At 39.1% G+C, this 20,190-nt stretch overlaps 1 protein-coding gene and 1 long non-coding RNA gene across 7 annotated transcripts in view; one reads left to right on the top strand and one right to left on the bottom strand.

Moving 5' to 3' along the window:
- Window positions 1-3,584, bottom strand: part of LOC115490928 (uncharacterized) — a 162,540-nt gene extending 158,956 nt beyond the window's left edge. For all 5 annotated transcript variants that reach the window (XR_012052627.1, XR_012052628.1, XR_012052625.1 and 2 more), the window contains exon 1: window positions 3,171-3,584. This is a non-coding gene — a long non-coding RNA (uncharacterized lncRNA). The remainder of the gene's footprint in view (window positions 1-3,170) is intronic.
- Window positions 1,571-20,190, top strand: part of KCND2 (potassium voltage-gated channel subfamily D member 2) — a 260,104-nt gene continuing 241,484 nt past the window's right edge. The window contains exons 1-3 of one of the 2 annotated variants that reach the window (XM_072921408.1): window positions 1,611-1,698; window positions 2,542-2,648; window positions 3,855-5,028. In XM_072921408.1, the coding sequence (XP_072777509.1) occupies window positions 3,914-5,028 (1,115 nt within the window). In that variant the 5' untranslated portion in view covers window positions 1,611-1,698; window positions 2,542-2,648; window positions 3,855-3,913. Of the gene's footprint in view, window positions 1,699-2,541; window positions 2,649-3,854; window positions 5,029-20,190 lie in introns of both variants that reach the window. The other variant, XM_030257170.4, reaches the window with a different exon arrangement.

Raw genomic sequence — 20,190 nt, 5'->3', positions numbered from 1 at the left:
TTGAAAATAGGATTTTTGTCTCATTTGAGTCCCTGCTATTTAATTCCTACTTGAAGTCATAATCCTCCCTGTCACATCACACCAATCTCTTTGTGGCCAATTCTGATTTCATGGGCAGGATTTTGACTTAGGAAGACCTGATTATTTAGGTGCACTTTGTTTAGCAGGATTTAGTCCTTCTGAAACATATGAAGTAAGGAATACTTCAGCCAGGCAATTTTAATGAATTAAATATAAGGTACTAGCTGTGAAAGTTTGAGTTCCTGGCTATTGCTTCTCAGTAACATATTAATTAAGGAGTCAATAGACTCTATTCTTTTCCTTCCAGGACACTGCTTTGGAAAGATGACTCTGAAACGCAGCGTGTCCACAAAAATTTAAGGTGAGGAGATCATTTTTCCAGGCAAGGGTGTCAGAAAAGTCTCTATACCTCAACTGGTTTCAAACCTCTGACTTAAAACAGACTAAATGCTATAATGCTATGTGGTACCCAAAATTGTCAAAAAATATAGGGTTTGTTTGGGTTTTTTTCCCATTTTTTTAAATGAAACTTGTAAATTTCTGAAACAACTTTAAGATTGCAACAGGAATCCAGGTGTTTCTCTAATGGCACCCATTCTCATGGGTTCTCTCTATGGATAGAAAAATTCTTTATTGTGAGATTCCTATTCAGGAAAAACTCTAAAGAAAAAGATCAACTTAAGCCAGCAACTGATTTTTGTAAAGCTAGGCATGTTAAAAAAATAAGAGCAGTTATAGACTACAAGAAGAATCTATGGCTGACAAGGAAACTTCTTTATTTTCAGGAAAGTAAAGCAACAAATCAACAAACAAGTGCAGCAAATATACAGAAAGTATCTTTTATTTAATGTGATATTTTATTTCAAGTGACTTGATATATGTAATCAGTTATCATCACAAGTTTTTCTATACTAGAGTTTGTACTCAAACATTTTTAAGCCTTTTCTCTCTGTGCTTTCAAGTATTACTCGTACCAACAATTTAGGCTGTAGCTTAGGCTACAATACTGAAAGTGTTCATCTTTTTCATGGGAACTTAGAAGTGAATATATACTGAAGCTGAGCATAATATTAAAATACAGAAAAGAGTTAACTCCCAAAGTTCAGTGTGTATTTGGTTTATTTTTGTTTTGGTTTTCTTTGCAATACATCTCAAATTGCTTACCAGAGTGGAAGGTTTGGTTGTAAAAACTTCACATGTAAAGGAGCCTATTTATTCTGTGTTTCTTTTCAAAATCTCTTACCACCAAACGGAAAACACAGGCAAATTAGAAGGAGGAATACCTTCTGGTATCTTCTTGCAAGGTCTATGAAGAAGACACGGAGCGGTTTCAGAATCTTGATTGAAAAATACGGACCGTTCCCTCTATTTATCGGCACTATCAGAGCGGCCGCGGAGCTCGGGAAATTCCGCGCTCGCCTAGCCCGAGCCCGGCAGCAGCTGGAGGCGGCGGCGGGGCCGGGGCGGGCGGGCGGCGGCGCGGGCAGAGCGCGGGGCCGCGCGGAGCGGAGCGGGGCTGGCCCGGCCCCGGCGCGGCGCCCCGGCGGGAGCTCACTTCCCGTCATCCACGCGCCATCTAGCGTCCGGGAAAGGGACGCGGCTCGGCACGGGAGCGGAACGGAGAGGAGGAGGAAAAGGCTCCCACACCCGTCCCAGCTCTCGCCGTTCCCAAAGCTGGTAAGAGCCATTTGGATATTGCAACCAGAACTCCGGAGTGGCTCGGGGCGGGTCGTGAGGAGCATCCTACACTTCACTCCCAGGCATCTCATTCCCCCTTTTCTGCAGTGAACGGTTCCCTTTCCCTTGAAAGCAGCTAGCGCTCCCCAGAAATCCCCTCGGTACCTCACCTAAGCTACCGCCGCCGCCCGATCCCTACCCAAAGCACCGCGAACTCCAGAGGGTCTGTGCGGCACTGCCGGCGGAGGGGTTGGACCGCACGATCCCGGCCCCGCAGAGACACACACCGGCACACACACCGGCACACACACCGGCACACACACCGGCACACACACCGGCACACACACCGGCACAGCCGCGCTCCCTGCCTGCCCTGCCGCCGCCGGCGCGGCTGCCCGCATCCCTTTTGTTTCGCCCGCGGAGCGATGTCCTGCCCGCCCGCCCCGCGCTTCCCCGCGCCCGCACCGCCGCCCGCCCATGCGCCCCTCGCCCGCGGGCGGCGGCGGCGCGGCGGGGTGGCATGGCCCGCCCGCCTTGGGGGAGGCAGCGGGAAGCCCCTTCCCCGCCCCCGGCCGCGCCAGGGCCTCGCCGCTGCCGCCCGCAGCCCGCGGCAGGGCAGGGGCAGCGGCCGCAGCCGCAGCCGCGCCTGACAGCGGCCCCGCGCCGCAGGATCCGCGCCCCGCAAGGACGTGCTCCAAGAGCTGCCAGGCGCGATTACGTTGTTTTTTTCCCCCCACCCACCCCTTGAACTTGTTGCTTGGCGCTCGGCGGTGGCGGAGGGGGGTGGGGGTGGGGGAAAGCCTTATTATCGATGTCCCTTTGGATGCGATCAAGCTTTCTCAGGAGCAACTACTTCCCCGCCGTTCCCGGCGGGGCGCGGAGATCTAGCGGCAGAGCCCGTATTTCCAAAAGTCTCTATGCAACTGAGCGCTCTCGCCAGACTTTCACAGGTAGGTGCCGCAGACTGGGCACGTCTGGAGCGATTGGAGAACTGAGCCGAGGGGAAGGGGCGAGAGGAAGGAGGCGGGGGTACGGGGGGAGTGGGGGGGAGGGTATGATCCACCACCGGCTGCCGAGCCCTACGGCACCCCGCATCCCTGCCCCGCGCCCCCCCGCCCGCCCCGGCCCCGGCCTCCCCCGCCGCCAGGGAGCTCCTGCCCCTCTCCCGCTCCACAGCCAGCCTCCCTCGGCTTCGCCTTCCGCCGCCCTCTCGGGCGCTCCCGGGGATGCCCCGGCAGCCCACCTACTGCATGTGTCCCCAGAGCCCCCGCCCCTGCCCCCGCCAGGACCGCGGGAGCTGTCCCCGACCCCGGTCTCCTCGCCGCGGATCAGCCCCTGCCCGTGCCCTGATGCTCCGTCCGGGGAATAGCCCCGCTCTGCTCCCTCCTGCTCTGTGGGGCGCTCCCCGCTCCCGGCGCTCCATCCCCGGCATCCCTCTGCCCTTCAAAGCATTTCCTGCACGGAAAACTTGCCTTAAAGTTTAATGCTGCCGCCCGGAGCTCCTCCCCCTGCCCCGCCGGCTCCCCTGGCCCCTAGCCGGGATCTGGAGGAGTCCCCGGACGGCGATTAAAGGTCAGGGAGAGGATTCTTCCCGCCGCTGCTCCAGGGCTGCCGCCGGGAAGGGGGGCGGCCCTCCCGGCCCATCCCCTCCGCCCCTCCACGGCAGCGGCGACGGCGCTGGCGGCCCCGCTGCGGCCGCCCGGGAAGGGCTCCGCCGGCTGCCGCGGCCCGGCTCCGGCGGCGGGCGGGGAGCGAGCGGAGGAGGGGCGGGGGGACCGGCTGCATCGCGCGTGGAGGAAAATCTTCCAGGTGGCTGCACAGCTGCACAAGAGCTACTAGCCGGCTCCAGGGGCTAGTGATCTAGTGATTTGAGGACTGTTGCTTCCATCCAGGGGCCTCGAATGGAGACCTTATATCCAAAGGATCTGGCTGTTAGAAAAGCTGCTTTGAATACAGGGATTTCCAAGTGCCCTCATTTATTGTCCTAACAGTCTAACCATCACCTGGAAAGCATATTCTGGGGTGAAAAGGTGTAGGAAACAAAAAAGAAGCAAAAAGGTTTTCAGTTAATACTGAATATCACAATAATGTTCAGAAATCCTGCTGCCTCAAGAATGTGTGAGAATTTGTATTTTTCTTTTCCCTCTCTATTTTAGTGGCTGGACCAGAACTGTGTCTAGATTGACTGCCTTAGCTGTAATAGGTGTTTGGAACCATGGCGGCAGGTGTAGCAGCTTGGTTACCCTTTGCCAGGGCAGCAGCCATAGGATGGATGCCAGTGGCTACTGGTCCCATGCCAGCTGCTCCACGGCAGGAGAGAAAGCGAAGCCAGGACTCTCTGATTGTGCTGAATGTGAGTGGCATCCAGTTCCAGACATGGCTGGACACCTTAGAGCGCTACCCTGACACTCTGCTGGGCAGTTCAGAGCGGGACTTCTTCTACCACCCTGAGACACAGCAGTACTTTTTTGATCGGGACCCTGACATTTTCCGCCACATTCTCAACTTCTACCGTACTGGGAAGCTTCATTATCCTCGCCAGGAGTGCATCTCAGCTTATGATGAGGAGCTGGCCTTCTTCGGCATCATCCCTGAGATCATTGGTGACTGCTGTTATGAGGAGTACAAGGATCGCCGGCGGGAGAATGCTGAGCGCCTGCAGGATGATGCTGATACGGATCATGTAGCTGAGAGCTCCCTACCCTCAATGACAGCTCGTCAGAGGATGTGGCGGGCCTTTGAAAACCCACACACCAGTACCCTGGCTCTGGTCTTCTACTATGTCACTGGTTTCTTCATTGCTGTCTCTGTTATTGCCAATGTGGTGGAGACAGTGCCCTGTGGGGTAAGCCCAGGTCGCATCAAAGAGCTGCCCTGTGGAGAGCGGTATGCGGTGGCTTTCTTCTGTCTGGATACCGCCTGTGTCATGATCTTCACAGTTGAATATCTCCTACGTCTGCTGGCAGCTCCTAGTCGCTACAAATTCGTGCGCAGTGTCATGAGTATCATTGATGTGGTGGCCATTATGCCATATTACATTGGCCTGGTGATGACAGATAACGAGGATGTCAGTGGGGCTTTTGTGACATTAAGGGTCTTTCGTGTCTTCAGAATCTTTAAGTTTTCCCGCCACTCACAGGGTCTGCGCATCCTGGGCTATACGCTGAAAAGTTGTGCCTCGGAGTTAGGCTTCCTCCTCTTCTCACTCACTATGGCCATCATCATCTTTGCCACAGTCATGTACTATGCAGAGAAAGGTTCATCAGCCAGCAAGTTCACCAGCATCCCTGCAGCCTTCTGGTACACCATTGTCACCATGACAACACTGGGGTAAGTGCAGCTGGTGTTTGGTTACAGCCAACAATTCAACAAGTGTATTGCCACAAATGGAAAAATACTCAATTTAAAAAAATGGTGATAGAAAAAAAATGTGAGGGTAAGTTTTTGTTACAAAACTTTAAGAATACAACTTGTGACTTCCTTCTAGGTGTTTTACATGTTTAAGTTAATAGCATTGCTGAAATTAAAATAACTGAAATCCAACAAGTGCAAAAAACCTGAAAAAGCAAACAACAAAACAAAGCAAAAAAGTCTTGAAAATGTTTGGTTTTGGACAGTGAAATTGGAATATTTTATGAGTATGTGTGAGTTATCAGTGGATTTTTAATGGAGTACTGTCTTTGCTGGCAGGCTCTGTTACAGTGTTGCTAAATTATTAATGTTTATAAGGAGAACCAAAGTGCAAGCTTTTAATTTGATCAGTATGTGGATCTGCCATTTTGTTTTAAGTTGTATATTGATGTAGACCTGGATATTGAATTTGTTATTACAAAGTGTTTTATTTTCATGAAAATCATACCTTGTCTTTACAAAAAAAATATATTCGTGATTTTATTTAAGACCCTGAACACATTTCCTTTGATTTTCATGGACCTATAACTTTTAAATTATGGGCATCAAGCTACACCGACTGGTGACACACTCCAGAAAATTATCTGAGGAAATGTGAAACATATAACACATCAAGCATATGTTTTTAAACAATTCTAATGGCAATACAATTTCTTTCAGAGAAAAAGGGTTAAAAAGTGTCACTGTTGACATCAAAAAGTAATGCATTTTAATGGAAAGATGAAAGTATTATTTTATGAAGTCTCTGATACCAGTGTCTGATTGTATAGCTGATTCTTTGCACCAAGTTATAAAATGAATTTGTCAGTAGTTACAACAGGGATTTAGAAAGTTGACTAATTTGAGATGACAATTTTTCCCTATTCTTAATTTTGAGTTGTATACCATCTATGAAATTGAAAATGTGTTGATTCAGTACAAACTGACTAGTTATTTAATAATTACAGATACTAAATTACAAACTTAGCACTTTCATTAAGGCCAAGCCCATAATTTTATTAGCATTTTGCCATGTCTTGTTGGGACTGTTGAGATTTATGAAACATATATAACTTTTAAATTTAACAAAATGAAAGTGCATTATTAAACTATTATGAAAACTTGATTTATTATTTGCAATAGTAATTTACTTGGGAAACATGCATACAAAATATTGAAAAAGATAAAAGCAATGTCTTATGCCACCATTTTTTATACAAGGCTTTTATCTTCTGTGTGATATAACAAATGAAGATAAATATAGTGCATAGTAAATATTTCATACTTCTTGTAAGGGCAAGTTATGCTAAAAAGGAGTGACAAGAGCTTTGGGGACTTAAACCCACCTTTTAGGTTCCTGGGTGGCTTTTTGGTTTTCATTTTCTGTTGCCAGTGACAAATGGAAGGGACCAGTTAGAAGAAGAAACAAGTTAGGCATGGTAACTAGATCCACATTCCTGTATTTTCTGATGTTGATCTTTTTACCATTTATTTTTAATTAGAACAGTGATGTTTTAAAGAAAGAATTGACTGATACTTTAATATAAAAAAACAGAAGCTGGTATATGTTTTTTTTTTAGTAACAAAGGTATTTTCTGAGTATGTTGTTTCCATGTTCATGCACAATGTGGAAAGTACTTGTCCATGGTACTGAAGAGAAACTTTTCTTGTTTTATGCCCAAATTGCAACTGATTCCTACACAGGTATGGTATCATAGATGGTGTTGGTATGATTTGTTTGTTTCTTTGGCACACACACACACACACACACACACACACACACACACACACACACACACATGTACATGAGTATTATTCTGTAGTTCCAGGTTTTGAAGTATTACTCTGAGTAAAATCTTCAAAAGTACTGCTGTAATTTGAACATAATTTCAAATCTCTTTGAATAGAACCTAAGAACCTGTTTTTAAATATACAACGACATAATATTTTGGTCCCAAGTGGAACAAAAAGGGTTAAAGAGAATCCTCTCATGCTTGACTAGATTTTTAAGGTAGTTTGAACAGAGAAAGTTTTGAGCATGTTGAACAGAGAATGTTTTGAGCATGTTGAACAGAGATCCAAAGTCTTACCCTCAGGAGTTCGGGTATGATAGAGGTTCAAATGTGACAGACATCTCCAATTTTTATGAAATCTTTAATCGGTGCATTAGCTAGATTATGTCCTTTTAATAACATCATGATAACTTTGTAAAGATTATGTTTAAATGTTACATATATATATGTGAATAATTTAAATAAAATTAGCATAATAAAACCTTTGAAATCTTTTTAGTTGATGGGATAATTACACAAAAGGAGAGGGAAGTTATAGGGAAAAGCATCAAGGGTCAGTGAAAGCTGACTGTAATTCGTACCGATACCTTTTCTGTGTGCTAAAGCTTACCATCTCTTTACTAATATAGAATTCCTGTTCATTTTAACTTTAGTTTTAGCTGAATCAGAGATACATAAATGGACTCAATAGGAACAACTTCTCTCATTTAGAAACAAAGCTTGATTAAGTCTTTATGTTTTAAATGACAGTAGCACACAGCAGGTTATGTGAAATACTACAAAAATCCATGAAAGCTAACAGTGAATAATAGATTAACATAGAATTGAGTTTTTGAGTCTTGGTGTCATTGTCATATTTTTCTAGATAGCAAGGGTATTGAGTAAGCGACCTTTGCAATTTGGGGAGTTATTACCTTGGAAGCAGAGCTATATTTCTCAGTTCTGCATGATTGCTGAGCAATTAAAGTGTCTTTAAAAAACATAGATTGCATTTTCCTTTGCAGAGTGCTAGTGACTTCAAATATTACTATATTTTTGCCTCCAAGGATATCCCAGCTATTAACTGCTCTTGACTGCTCAGCTCATGTAGCACATGTACATGGAAATGTTACATGAAAGAGCTGAGAAAAATGAAAAGAAGGGAAGAAAGGAGCAAAGGAAGAAAGAGAACATGAGAAAAATAAAGGCAGAGAAAGAGAAGTGGAAGATGCCTCTAGAAAAACAGCATGCACACTTCTAGAAACTGAACTGTCTGATTTTGAACTTCAAAGTAGTGTTTTATCAGGATTAATTCTGGCAAAAGTAAAGTAGAAACAAGAAGAGAAAATAGAATAAAATTGAAAAAGGTCACAAAATATTTTATGGAGATTCAAGACAATGGTGGAAAGCACAGAGGTAAAGAATGAGGTTAGTGTGAAGATGACAGAGAGAAGAGCTCAAGTCTATTGAATTGGGACTGGCAGACCTCCACAGGGGCTTGTGAACATCTACACCCATAATGACAGTTCTGTTGCCTTACAACATGACAATCTAATAAATTTCCATCTGCCCCATCAGGAGCCAGCAAATGAGCTGGAATAGCTGGTAAGGTTTTGATGGTGTAAGGATATTGTTTGTTCCCAAGTCAGTCAGAGCTATAGTGTAGTTTGTGTTTTATGAAGATATTATACTTTAAATAAGGAACGTAGTGCTCTTCTGTGAGTAGTTTTAGAGCAATCTCACTGCTATATTAAAATTCCATTTTTATAGCCTTTACATTGGGTAGCTTTATCAAGTCACACAACACTTCAGTAGATGAGCAGAATACTTTATGAAAGGAAGCTTAAACTCGACTACTCATTTATTTGCTTTCATTGTATAAACTAGAGGTGTGTCTTTCAGCAAAGGTAAAGCAACTTGTTTGTTTTCACTATTTGTTAATATAGCCCATAATGTGTGAAGAAACTCACTTAAGATATATCAAATTCTCTGAAGATTTTATAATAAACAGATGACTAGATGTAATAAAAGAAAGCCTCAAATAGTGAACAAGGGAAGAGAGCAAAGGATTTCCTTTTCCTGCATTCATGTTCTTTGTCATCTTCAGTCCTTTTTCCACTCTTTTCATTCCTATGGGTATATTGTATCTATTTATTTTTTCCATTATTTATTCCAACTACCACTTCCTATAGTTTTCATGGTTGGGGTTTGTCTACTGGTTGACACCTTTCCTCCCCTCTTCAAGATGAGGTTAACATTTGTAGTAAGACTCTGCTGGCTTTATTTTTTTTTTCTTCTGATCCTTTTTTCCAGATTCCTAATTCATCCTTCACCACTAGATCAAATTTTTTGTTTGTCATCATTGTCATTCATTTGACCTGAACTTTCCTCAGAACAGATTTTTTGTTCTGACCGTTGTTTGATATATTTTTCCTTATGAGCATCATAAAATTTCCACATCATCACTTCTTTTCTCAAATGCCACCACATATTCCCTTTTCTCACCACTGTGCTATTTTCAGTGTGTTTACATCCTTATAGTCTCTGCATTTTTGTTGGAAATAATCCATCTCTTTAAAACTTTTATTAAAAGATTGAGTTTAATAAAATCTGACAAGAAAGTACAAAATTCAAAATCTTTGTTTTATGAAAAATTTCATTAAATTTTGGATATATTCTTATCCAAAGAATGCACTTATTAGTGTTACAAATGTAAAGATTCACAAAGTTAAGAGTATTATATCTGTATCTTGTACGTACGTATTTCTCATTCATTTTTTGTTTGATATTATCAACCCTGTTTCAAATAGAATTCCTCTATTTTTGTCTTCTTATATACAACCTCGTGGATTTTGTATTTTACACCTGTGTTTGATGTCTCAATCTATTTTCTCTTCACAGCAGAGACATTTAACCTATACAACAGAGGAGGGACAAAGTGTAGTTGTGATCACCTTCAAAGTACATTACGAGATATTCAAAAAGGGCTCCAGGGAGAATCTGTTATACTAAGGGTCATTTTGATAGCAGTAAAAAAAATTTCTTTGATCTGCAACAAAAAGATTACTGAAACTATATTGGGCTGTTGTTGCTTGATAGAAAGCAGAGTAATTGTATTCCTATTTAGTTGCACTGGGGACCAGCTTTTGTCTTCAAAAAAATCCTGAAAATCTCTTAGAGGAAAAGGACTTTGCTTGTTTCACTCATTTGTCTTGAGCATGAACTTCCTTAGTTCAGTTATGAATAACATGAAGGTGATGCTTAACAAAAAGATTTTTCTGCTCAGGGCGTAATATATTTGCCACTTTGGTAGAAACAGATGGAGTTTTGTTTCCTTGTTGTTACTTTGAGACAAGAATAAGAACAATCAGATTACTGTGGACCTGGATGTAGCATAGAAATATTCTTAGTACAGCAGAACTAATTATGTCGCAGAGTAATTATGACTAGTGCCTGATCTATTAGCTAGGGCCTATCATTCAAGTAATCATCAGTGAATACTGTCATTTTAGTAGAATATTTAAGTGATCAAACCCAAGAAGTTCAAACTGAGTGATGACAATCTGTGATTCACATCATTGTGCCTTTGTCTAAAATGAAAAATTTGCAATATAAAAGCCATATAAATCTATGAATACAGTATTAGAAAGAGTGCCTGCCATGCAAAAAAAAAATAAATCTGGAAATGGAAACTGTATTTCTGAAGAGGGGAACATAAATACTGCAGAAATAAAGTGACTATTCAAAATAAGTTCGGAACATTTTGCAACTTCAGGGTGACAATCAAGTTTTCAGACATTTGAAAGAGGGTCTAGTGAATTACTCATTTTACTTGATTTTTATGACATTATAGTCCATTCGCAAAAGTTCATAATATTCGTCACGGCAAGCTAATGAGAGAAGAATCTGGTTCATCAGGGGTTAAGATTATAGATTGTACCAAATAGGGCGTATAAATTAGAAATACAGAAATTGTTTAGAATCAGCCTTAACAGGTTTCATCAGTTACATGACAGTAGAGTAAAGGGAAAGATGCTGTATATTTCTGTACCTATCATTTACTGGGCAATAGATAGGACCACAGTCTTTTCTGGAAGACATATTCTTTAAGGCATATTTTATTTTTTTTTTCTGAATTGATTATGCAGTGGATTATGCAGGTTTTGAATATATTGACAGTGCTTTTAAATGATAAGTCTACACTACACTTCCTGGCACAATAATAGTCACCATGCTTTGACTTCAACTCCTAACACAGTTAGGAGCCCTAATTTATACCATTATTTCTTAATATCTTTTTTTATGAAGCACATGATTTTGATCTTCCTGTGTCTCTGGTAGTGTTTTATAAACATCTTGTTAAGTAAAAAAGCCATGGGGTTTCTTTTGACAAAAAAAATCAATTTTCACCAAAGTACACAATGAAATTTGCATTATTTTCATAGCATAGACTTAAATACATGTGATTTGAGATGAAATAAAAAATTATACTTTTGACTAGAGCATCTGATGTGTAATAGGTATGAGTGCCCTGTAGAAAAATCCTGAAGGCAAAAATTTACGCAGGCTCAGGTTTAAACATGAGTAGCTATGAAGATCATGTGATCAATGCATAAAAAGAATAAAATGTAACAGGATTCATCTCTATTATAATTCAAATGAGACTGCACTCCTTTTCTCATAGCAGCATAGACACAACTTATGCATTATTAGGAAATACATCTTAATGTACCTAGTTATCAGTACACCATTCCTACTACCACGAGTTCAAATTCTTGCAGTTAAGTGCATTGACAAAAGCTAATAAAACAGTAAAAGACTGCTATCTTTCTGATTATTAAAGATACAATGATATCAGTCATATAAGGAATTGTATTTTTTGTGTGTTTAGAAAAGCAGTTCCATTTCTTATATTCCACTGTGCAGAATTGTTCCTTATCTGCAGATCTCCATCCTGAAGGTGAAAGCATTAGGAGCTACTGTGTAAATGTACTTAATTAGAGCATGATTCTTAAGTTAGAGAAAATGTGAGGTTGCTAAAAAACCTAGAAAAATGCTTTTCATACGAACAAAGTAAAATTTGGCATATTTAAAGTATTTAGGAATAGCGGTTTGTATTTCATTCCTGTTTTTTCAGTTTCATCTGTGTTACTGGTTTCTTTGATCTGACCTGTTTAACTGAGAAGTCAAGTTTCACAGACATAGAGACCTCCTGGGTTTATTTATTTATAGGGCTCAAACAGTACAAGGAAGAATTTAAAGGTATTTATGTGTCTGGAGATGAAGACAGGCACTCAACTTGAATTCTCAGATGAGGTCTGGGTGTTAGAAACACAAAGGAGAGCAGTTGAAGCTAGCAACCTTAGAAAACAGTCTTATGTGCTCAGGAGTAACTTCTAGGATAAGTATAGAATATTGTACTCTGGGTATGTCCCAGAGGCAGGATCAAATGCCCCTATCAAAATCAAATGGATCCTGCTAGGGTTCAGGTCTTCTTAAAATAAAATTTCTACAATATTTTTACATAATACTGTAGAAAGGAGGTAAGAGTGTTGTGTGTATGGTATGCTTAGAAAAGAGGAATGAGTAATTCAAGAAAAAAAGAAGGGTAAATGAAAGAGTAGCATAAATTATCCAAGGAGTATATTTTTTGATCCTAATTTTCTGTCTGTATGGTTTTCAAACCAAGAGTTCAGCATGAAAAGATATGTAAGAAATGAAAGCTATGACACATATATATTATTAATGGAAATATTTTTAGAAACAGTGTGAAAAACTATGAAACAATGTCAGGTAGGTGATTCCATTTTTCAAATAAACATGCAATCTGAAGATTTACTGGTTGCAATAGGTATCTTATTTAGCTTATACACAGTAAATTTGTTAAGATGTTGACATGTGGTAAGAAAAGGTAAAAGGTAATTCTCAATTTTGACCACTGTAAATTCATCCCCTTCTCTAGTATGGTGGCAGACATTCTTATTGTGTGTCTGTTTGATTTTTTAATGGAGAATGGTTTTAGATTTATGTAGGAGGTTTGAGAAGTACTTTGCCTGCTTTTGGGTTTTCTTTTTGTGCTATAATGTGAACTTTGTAAGAAGAGTCTACAGTTCTGCTAGTTAATTTTTACCTTAATCCCTGTTCCTAAATGAAGCATATTTAAAACACATTTTCCTGTTATTTTCCTAATTCTTTGTAAAAAAAAAATATTTCCTCAGGTAAGCAGCTTATATCACAGTTCTTTCTCTTTGTGGAAGCACTGTGATTTGTGAGCTGATGTTTAACCAGATGGTGTCTAGCTCAGTTTTGTACTTATTACCACTTGCACTAAGCCTTTTTATCAAAAAATATCATGGAAAAAAATCCCAATATTGAGAACACTTTTATATTTTTTAAAATTGTGATCTGTTATAATATCAGCATTAAAACAGAAATATTATAAAACATGCATCTGTAGAAATAAATTTACCTGTTTGATTATTGAAGACTCAGTGTCCTTAGCTAAGACTTCTTATACTATAAAAGGCAGTATAAACTTCTAGGATTTTATTTAATTACTCTGAGTACTTTGGTAAATTAAAATAAAGTAAATATGTTTCACTACAGTTTAAATCTCTTGGATTAAGAGAATTCATTTTGGATTAAGAAGTAACTGTAAACCTCCTTAATGGTATCTGTAATAGCCTAATTTTATGATAGTACATTAACATGCTTTAATTAATTATTATTTTGGATAAAAAATATTTTGATGTCAAACCCTAATTTTTCAAATATGTATCCAGAAATACCGATTTTTTTTCTATGAATTATACTTGCAGTTTCTCAAAATATTTTGCCTGATACACAGGGAAGAGTCTTACAAATTATCACTTGAAAGCTTGGCCATCCAGGCATTCCCTGTAAATGGCTGAGAGTTAGACTGTAAGGCTGTGAAGGAATTAATTTAGGATTGTGTAATAGCTTACAGTCTGAATGTGTCTTTTGCATCCTAACTCACCTCTTCCTTCAGTAACATAAATCAAGAGAGGTTTCTGTATGAGAACATATGTATTGTGAGTGGGATCCTTAAGTTTTCATTGTTGTTACTATTCATATCCCACTTTTTTATAGCCCAAAAGAGGAGTTTTATTATTGTGTTAGTGGCCTTACTTTCATTTTCTGCAACTTTTATCTATTCCACTTGCTGCCACTTAACAATTCCCCGAGCATCCTTATCAGCTATGGGCAGCAGCTACTGCACTGTGCAGAGTTGCTTAGGAACAAAATTGATGCTCTTTGACATGGTGGATGACAGCTGCAACACGCTGGTCCCCAACTCTCCTTCCTGCAGAAGAATAAAAAGCAGAGAGGTTGAAGATGTTTTCCAGATCTGATTGTGAAGAGCCTATATACTTTTTTGATTTAGGGTATCTAATCACTTCATTGATGGTATGCAACAGGTTTAGAATTGTGGCCTTTCTACTGAAGACACAGCACTATCAAACAATCATTAGTAGCAACTCTTTTTAACTCTTTGTAATATAAATACCACGATATCTTGTACCACTTCTGGAATTAAGAACTTTTAGTTTTTCTAAACTTTTTGGTTTGGTTTGTTATTGATGCATTTGTTTACATTAGTTGATGAAAAATTTAAGTTGAAACATGGATGTCATGGACTAGAAATAGGAGAACTGGACAGAGTGTATACACCTATTCTCACACACCTAGTGAGAGCTATGCTTGCAGCATAGCTCTTCTGTTTATTTGATATGTATATCTATAAAATGAAACTTTCAATATTGTAAACTCTAGATTTTGAGAATTTAGGTGGAATTTGCTATTTTAGCATCTGAATGGAAGCTTGAAAGAGTACAAATTGAAGCTTTCCCACAGACAGATAGTTTAGAGTAAATCTGTCCACAGACTGGACAGATTTTTAATGATTTGACATGCTCAGTATTAGTTATTTTCCAAGTGAAAGGGAAGCTCAAGTTTAATCTGATTTGCTTGTGAATGCAGTAATCAACCTACAGTATTTGTCAAAAGGTGCTAAGTTTTAGAGATAAATATTGTAAATTAATCTCCTTATAAAAAGAGTCCCAGGTGATATGTGATATGTATGCTGTCCTTCTCAGACCATGTGCTACTTCTGACACTTATCTCCCTTCATCCCATCACAGTCAAATCACTGTAGAAGTTGCAGCTACTGAAAGGCTGCAATTGTCATCATTCTTTTAGCCTTCAGTTTCTTTCCTGCAAAGGCCCAAATTTTTGAAGCTTATTGCATTAAATAATTCATGGGAGAAGCAATGTTCCTAGTCGAGCTGGTAAGCCCTTCAGTACAGTTCAGCCTCTTGCCACGCTGGCAGAGCTGTGACAGTCTTTCTCCTCCTCTGGGGACAGGCACAGCTGCAGACCAGAGATGGTGCTGACTCGTTGTGTCTGGCACAGGTGACCAATGATTTTAAAATACAGACATCTTTGTGCAACAGTGCACATGCAAGATAAAATCCTACTTGTGGGAGGAGGAGATAGGAACCAGTTTTGTTTCAGGCCTCTAGAAGATAAAGAGTGCCTGGAGTGGACTGCCTAAATCCCTTTGGATGCTGCTGCCTTCTGGCAACTGGTTGCCCTGAGCCCTCTTCACACCCTGAGTACAGCACAATGTCTGGCAGGCAGTCATCCACAGTGTGAATTTGTAGTGTGCTTGGCCATGCAATAGCAAAGAGTTTGGAGTCTTGCTATACTTTTCCAGACTGCATGTGAGCTTTCCCTATTACTCTATGTAGTCACAACATTTAATGTGCACTACTTGCTATGCTTTGCAAACAAATTAAGTAAATACAGAGAAAAGTTACAGACGATTTGGAATACTGAACAGAAAAATGGATGGAAGTATGGATTTAAATCCACATAAATTGTTTTGAAATATACTTATACCAAAAGGCTGAAAACAAATTGGTTCATCTTTTTAGTCTCTCTCAGTGGTGTATCTTCTGCTTTAATATATTTTCTGATACCTGTTTTCCAGCTCACTAGCTATTCTCAGAGGTTCCTTTGTTTTCAAAGCAAACGAATCCAAATGCAACAGAAAGGTTTCCTTAAATAAATCTTTCATATTGCCTGTACATAGTTCATTTTCCAGTTCCTATGTTTGTGTGGAAGGATATAGCTATAGAATTTAGAGATCATATCTTAGGTGTGTGGTTTTAAAGAAGACAATCAAGACATATAACTATTTTAAAGGAGACAAATAGGACATGCTGTACAATAGAATTATTATGGAAGAATCTGGAGGTGGAATTCCAACTTCTTTCTCTGCCAGTTGCTTACCATCTCTGGGAGATATTTATAGGTCTTCACTTAATCCTCCAAAAGTTAAATAGTTCTGAAGTAGTCATCCTTTTCTCACTTAGGAGATCATGAAGAGAAGCAGACATCTGGATGTGCTCATTCCTCTGCACTGAGTATAAATAAAATTTATTATAATTAGTGGAGACTTTAAATACCAAGTGGAAATGGATGAAATAAACTTTAAGCTCTGTGGGTAGTTGGTTTGATCAACTCCTTGTTCCCAAGTTACATAACTGTGAAAGGCCAATAGCATATTCCTTTCAAAGATCATAGCAGAGTGCATGCTTGACATTTGATGCAATTCTCCCTTCATCAAAAAGGCAACATATCTGCTACATTTAAACTCAAAATATTCTTGCTTTGTGTAACCCCGAAGGCCACTTCAGTACTTTTGTCAATCTTTTGTCCTTTTCCAAACAACAGAACAAAATTTTTAAACTTGAAAAAAAAGGGAGATTTAATGTTTGTTCTGGTTTAGAAGAAGTTTTTAGAAATTTGAAAGAAAAATTAAGTATCTACTGTCATTTTCTGCAGGAAGGAAGTAATTCTTCAAATAGCAATGCTTGTGAGTTAAGATATGGAGAGCTTGAATACCTTGATTACCCTTCAAATGGCTGAAAACTATTTCTGTTCTGAAAGGGAAACCTAAAGACCAAGCCACATGGTGGTCTTGTTAGCTGTTTCATCATTGCTCATTTCTAAAGTGTCCCAGAGGAGACATATCAGGTGTATCCCCCCCGTGCCACTGTTCTTCCAAGGAGGTCTCGGAGCTCTAGACTTCAGTTAGGATTTGCCAATGCATAGCTGTGAAGCAGATTGAAAATTTTGGAGACACACTACAATAAATTTCAGCAGGGACACTCTACTCATTGCAGTAATCATTTTCATATTTAATTCAATTTAAAAAATACAATTTTCCATAAAGCTTCGCCCAGACTGAAGTACTACAGAATCTTAAAGGCCATGACATGGTATTATGGTCAAAACTGCTTCAGAGTTTTTGTCTTTTTCGTTTTCCTTCTGAATTTTTTCACTTCTCTGCAAATCATACCAATCTCTCTGGTAAGGGAACTCTGTAATTTGGTATGAAATCATGTTATCAGCAAAGATTTAGTTTAACTCATTTTGGTTTGTTTTCATGATCTGCTTTTCCAGAACAGCAAATCTCAAATTTGCCAGCTAGTACAGTTCTATACAAGTGTGAAATAACATTTTCTTCAGTATGTTCCTTTTTTTTTTTTTTTTTGTGTAAGAGTTCATGAAATTTTGCTCTTTTATGCATTAAGTGGCATATTAAAATTTTTTTTTGTGTCTTTGAAAAGAGATGAATGAACTGCAGAAGAATCAATAATTCCTCTTTTATCTTCCCTTTACTGGCCAGCTTTATAATGAACTTCTAAATAAGTTTTAAAGAATAAGTGCTATCCTACATAACTGTGGAAACATTTCTTCTCTTTTGAGGGGAAACAGTGGTTATTTCATAATTTGGGGTAACAATTTTGATTTAATACTTTTTTAAAATAGTTCTCTTCCCATTTGAGTTCAAGCTAATGTTTTTGAAAAGCTAGAAGAGTGATGATAATGATGGAAAAGAAACTCTTTCTTAAGCTTCTTGCTTGCTTTTAAGTTGTCCTTGGAACAAATCCTGGTGTGAAGACATGTTTTTTTACATTCTTCTGAAATTTGAAGTTATGTTTTTATTATGTCAACCCCTTTTCCACTGCCTTTCAAAACAAATGGAGAGCAGAGACCTATGAAGCCAGTCTGCAGAGAAATTATTTACATAACTAGTTTGCTAGCGAGAAAAAGATATAGACAGTGTCAAAAACTGAGTTTTTTGTCCTTCAATAAAGCAGAAGAGTTCAAGGCAAAGTTGGATGCGGCTGGTCTAGTGGAAGATGTCCCTGGGGTTTGGATTTAGATGATCTTTAAAGTCCCTTGCAACCCATAATGTTCTATGGTTCTAAGATAATATCAGAATAAGTTGAATATATTCAAATAAATATCTAAAACTTTTTCCCAAAGAAGCCTCATATTTCTTCTCAAAATTTCACAATGACACATCAAGAACTTTTGCAATGTAAGGTAATAGAAAATATCTTCAGGAGTCTTTGAACTTTTTTCCTATGTGAGACTTTGATAAAAGTAAAATGTAGTTGAAAAATATAATTTATGACTTTCCTGTTTCCAAAAATGCATGAGTGGAGCCCACTTACTTTTTATTAATTTTCCTTTAGAAATGTAGTACAAAAGCCTAAAACATTTGGCTTGGTTGATTCAAATTGCTTTTGGGATTTCAGTTCAAAGCAATTTTGACTTTTTGTCCATTTGTGGAATGGAGAATACTTTCAGAAACAATGTGATGAAAAAACAATTTCATCTAATGATGAAAGGCTATAAACCAGACATGACTGGTCCATTCTTTTTTTTGACTTTAAAAAACAATTAGAAAAATTAATGACAAGATATCCATCAGTGCACATCAAGGAAAAAGGATACAACTTCTGCCTTGGGTAGAAGTTACTGATTGCTAACAGTATAACTGGTGTAATAGCATGGTGTTCTTGCCTTTGCTTATGCCCTAACCATGTCATTTATTTCCAGCCACAGACAGGGCTTTAGTTTTACACTAATTCATCTCCTTCACCTCCCACTCTCATGTTTTTAGTTAATGTAAATAACTTAACTGTGGGTCAGATCAAGCTTTGATTAGGAAGATAGTTTTTTTCCTAAATACTTTTTAAAGAATTGTGGGCAATGGATACATTATAGCTATTGTTAAGTACCTTAATTAGAGGTTCAGAGTCCCCAAGAATACCATAGAGCTTGAACACTGTGCAAACAGGAAAACAGATGCTTTAAACTCACAAGTAGTTCTTCCTACTCTTACTTTCTTCAGCTATTTATATAATCAAAGGTCATACTCTACAAGATGATGAGAACTTTTGTCACTGCAGAACACAAAAACTTCATAGAAATTTCAATGTAAGGTGCATAAATGCTGCAGTATCTGTAAGTCCCTGAATGTCTTGCAGGATTTAGTGCTATTCACTTGATCCAAAGCCCATGGAAATCAAATAGTCTTTGGTTTGACCTGAGAGGGCTTTGTATCAAGCTTTTGTATAAAAACCTCTAGAAAGATATTGACCAGGATAGCAATTATTTTCTTGAATTATGTCAAACTCTTAAGGATTTTATCCCAAATCCATGGGAGTGTTAACAGGCATTCCTCCAATATATGTATTGCTCTCAGTACCTTATGCAGACACAGGATGAGAAAAACAAATTACAGAATTTAATTAAATGTACTTGAAGCATAGTTTAATCAGCAGGAAAGCAGTAAGATAGTACATTCCAACTTCTGATGTAACAGGTTTATCTGGTTTTTGTCAGGAAATTCTTAATGGGAAGTAAATGATGCAGCATCTCCTCGGTAATATGGATGGGATTATGGGAATTATGGGGCTAATATAGATGTTGAGTCATAGATGAGATCCCACCTTGAGTATTTCATAGATATGGTCATAATCAACACTGGAGTAGAGAATTTGCTCAGTTTCTTACAGCTAAAAGGGGAACAACTTGGTATTTTTTTCTTGCTATCTTATCAAAAGTCTTGCTAACTCACAAAAGCTTTCAGGCAACCTTGAAAGTATATCATGCACTAATATCATAAAAGAACATGACAGACAGAGCCTGATGTATCTAATTTTGGACTGGTATAACTGTGCTATTTAGAGCAATAAAGGTTTTATCTCTTGGTTGATCTGTTTACTGAAATAGTCAGTAAAAATGTGTCATATATTACATCTCCTCATTATTCTTCTGGCATAAAGGACATCTGAATGGATAGTTCTGCCTACATTTTGGGATTGTCCTGCTAAGTGTATTAGGATAATGTCATATACTGTACTCAGCACTGGTAAGGCAGCACTGTGTCCAGTTCTGGGCCCCTCACTGTGATACCTTGAGAGGCTACCTGGAGCAGAGGCTA

Source organism: Taeniopygia guttata, chromosome 1A (genome assembly GCF_048771995.1).
Source record: "Taeniopygia guttata chromosome 1A, bTaeGut7.mat, whole genome shotgun sequence".
Lineage (NCBI taxonomy): Eukaryota > Metazoa > Chordata > Aves > Passeriformes > Estrildidae > Taeniopygia > Taeniopygia guttata.
The sequence above is the reverse complement of the archived record's forward strand: the minus strand, read 5'-3'. Positions and strand labels throughout refer to the sequence as shown.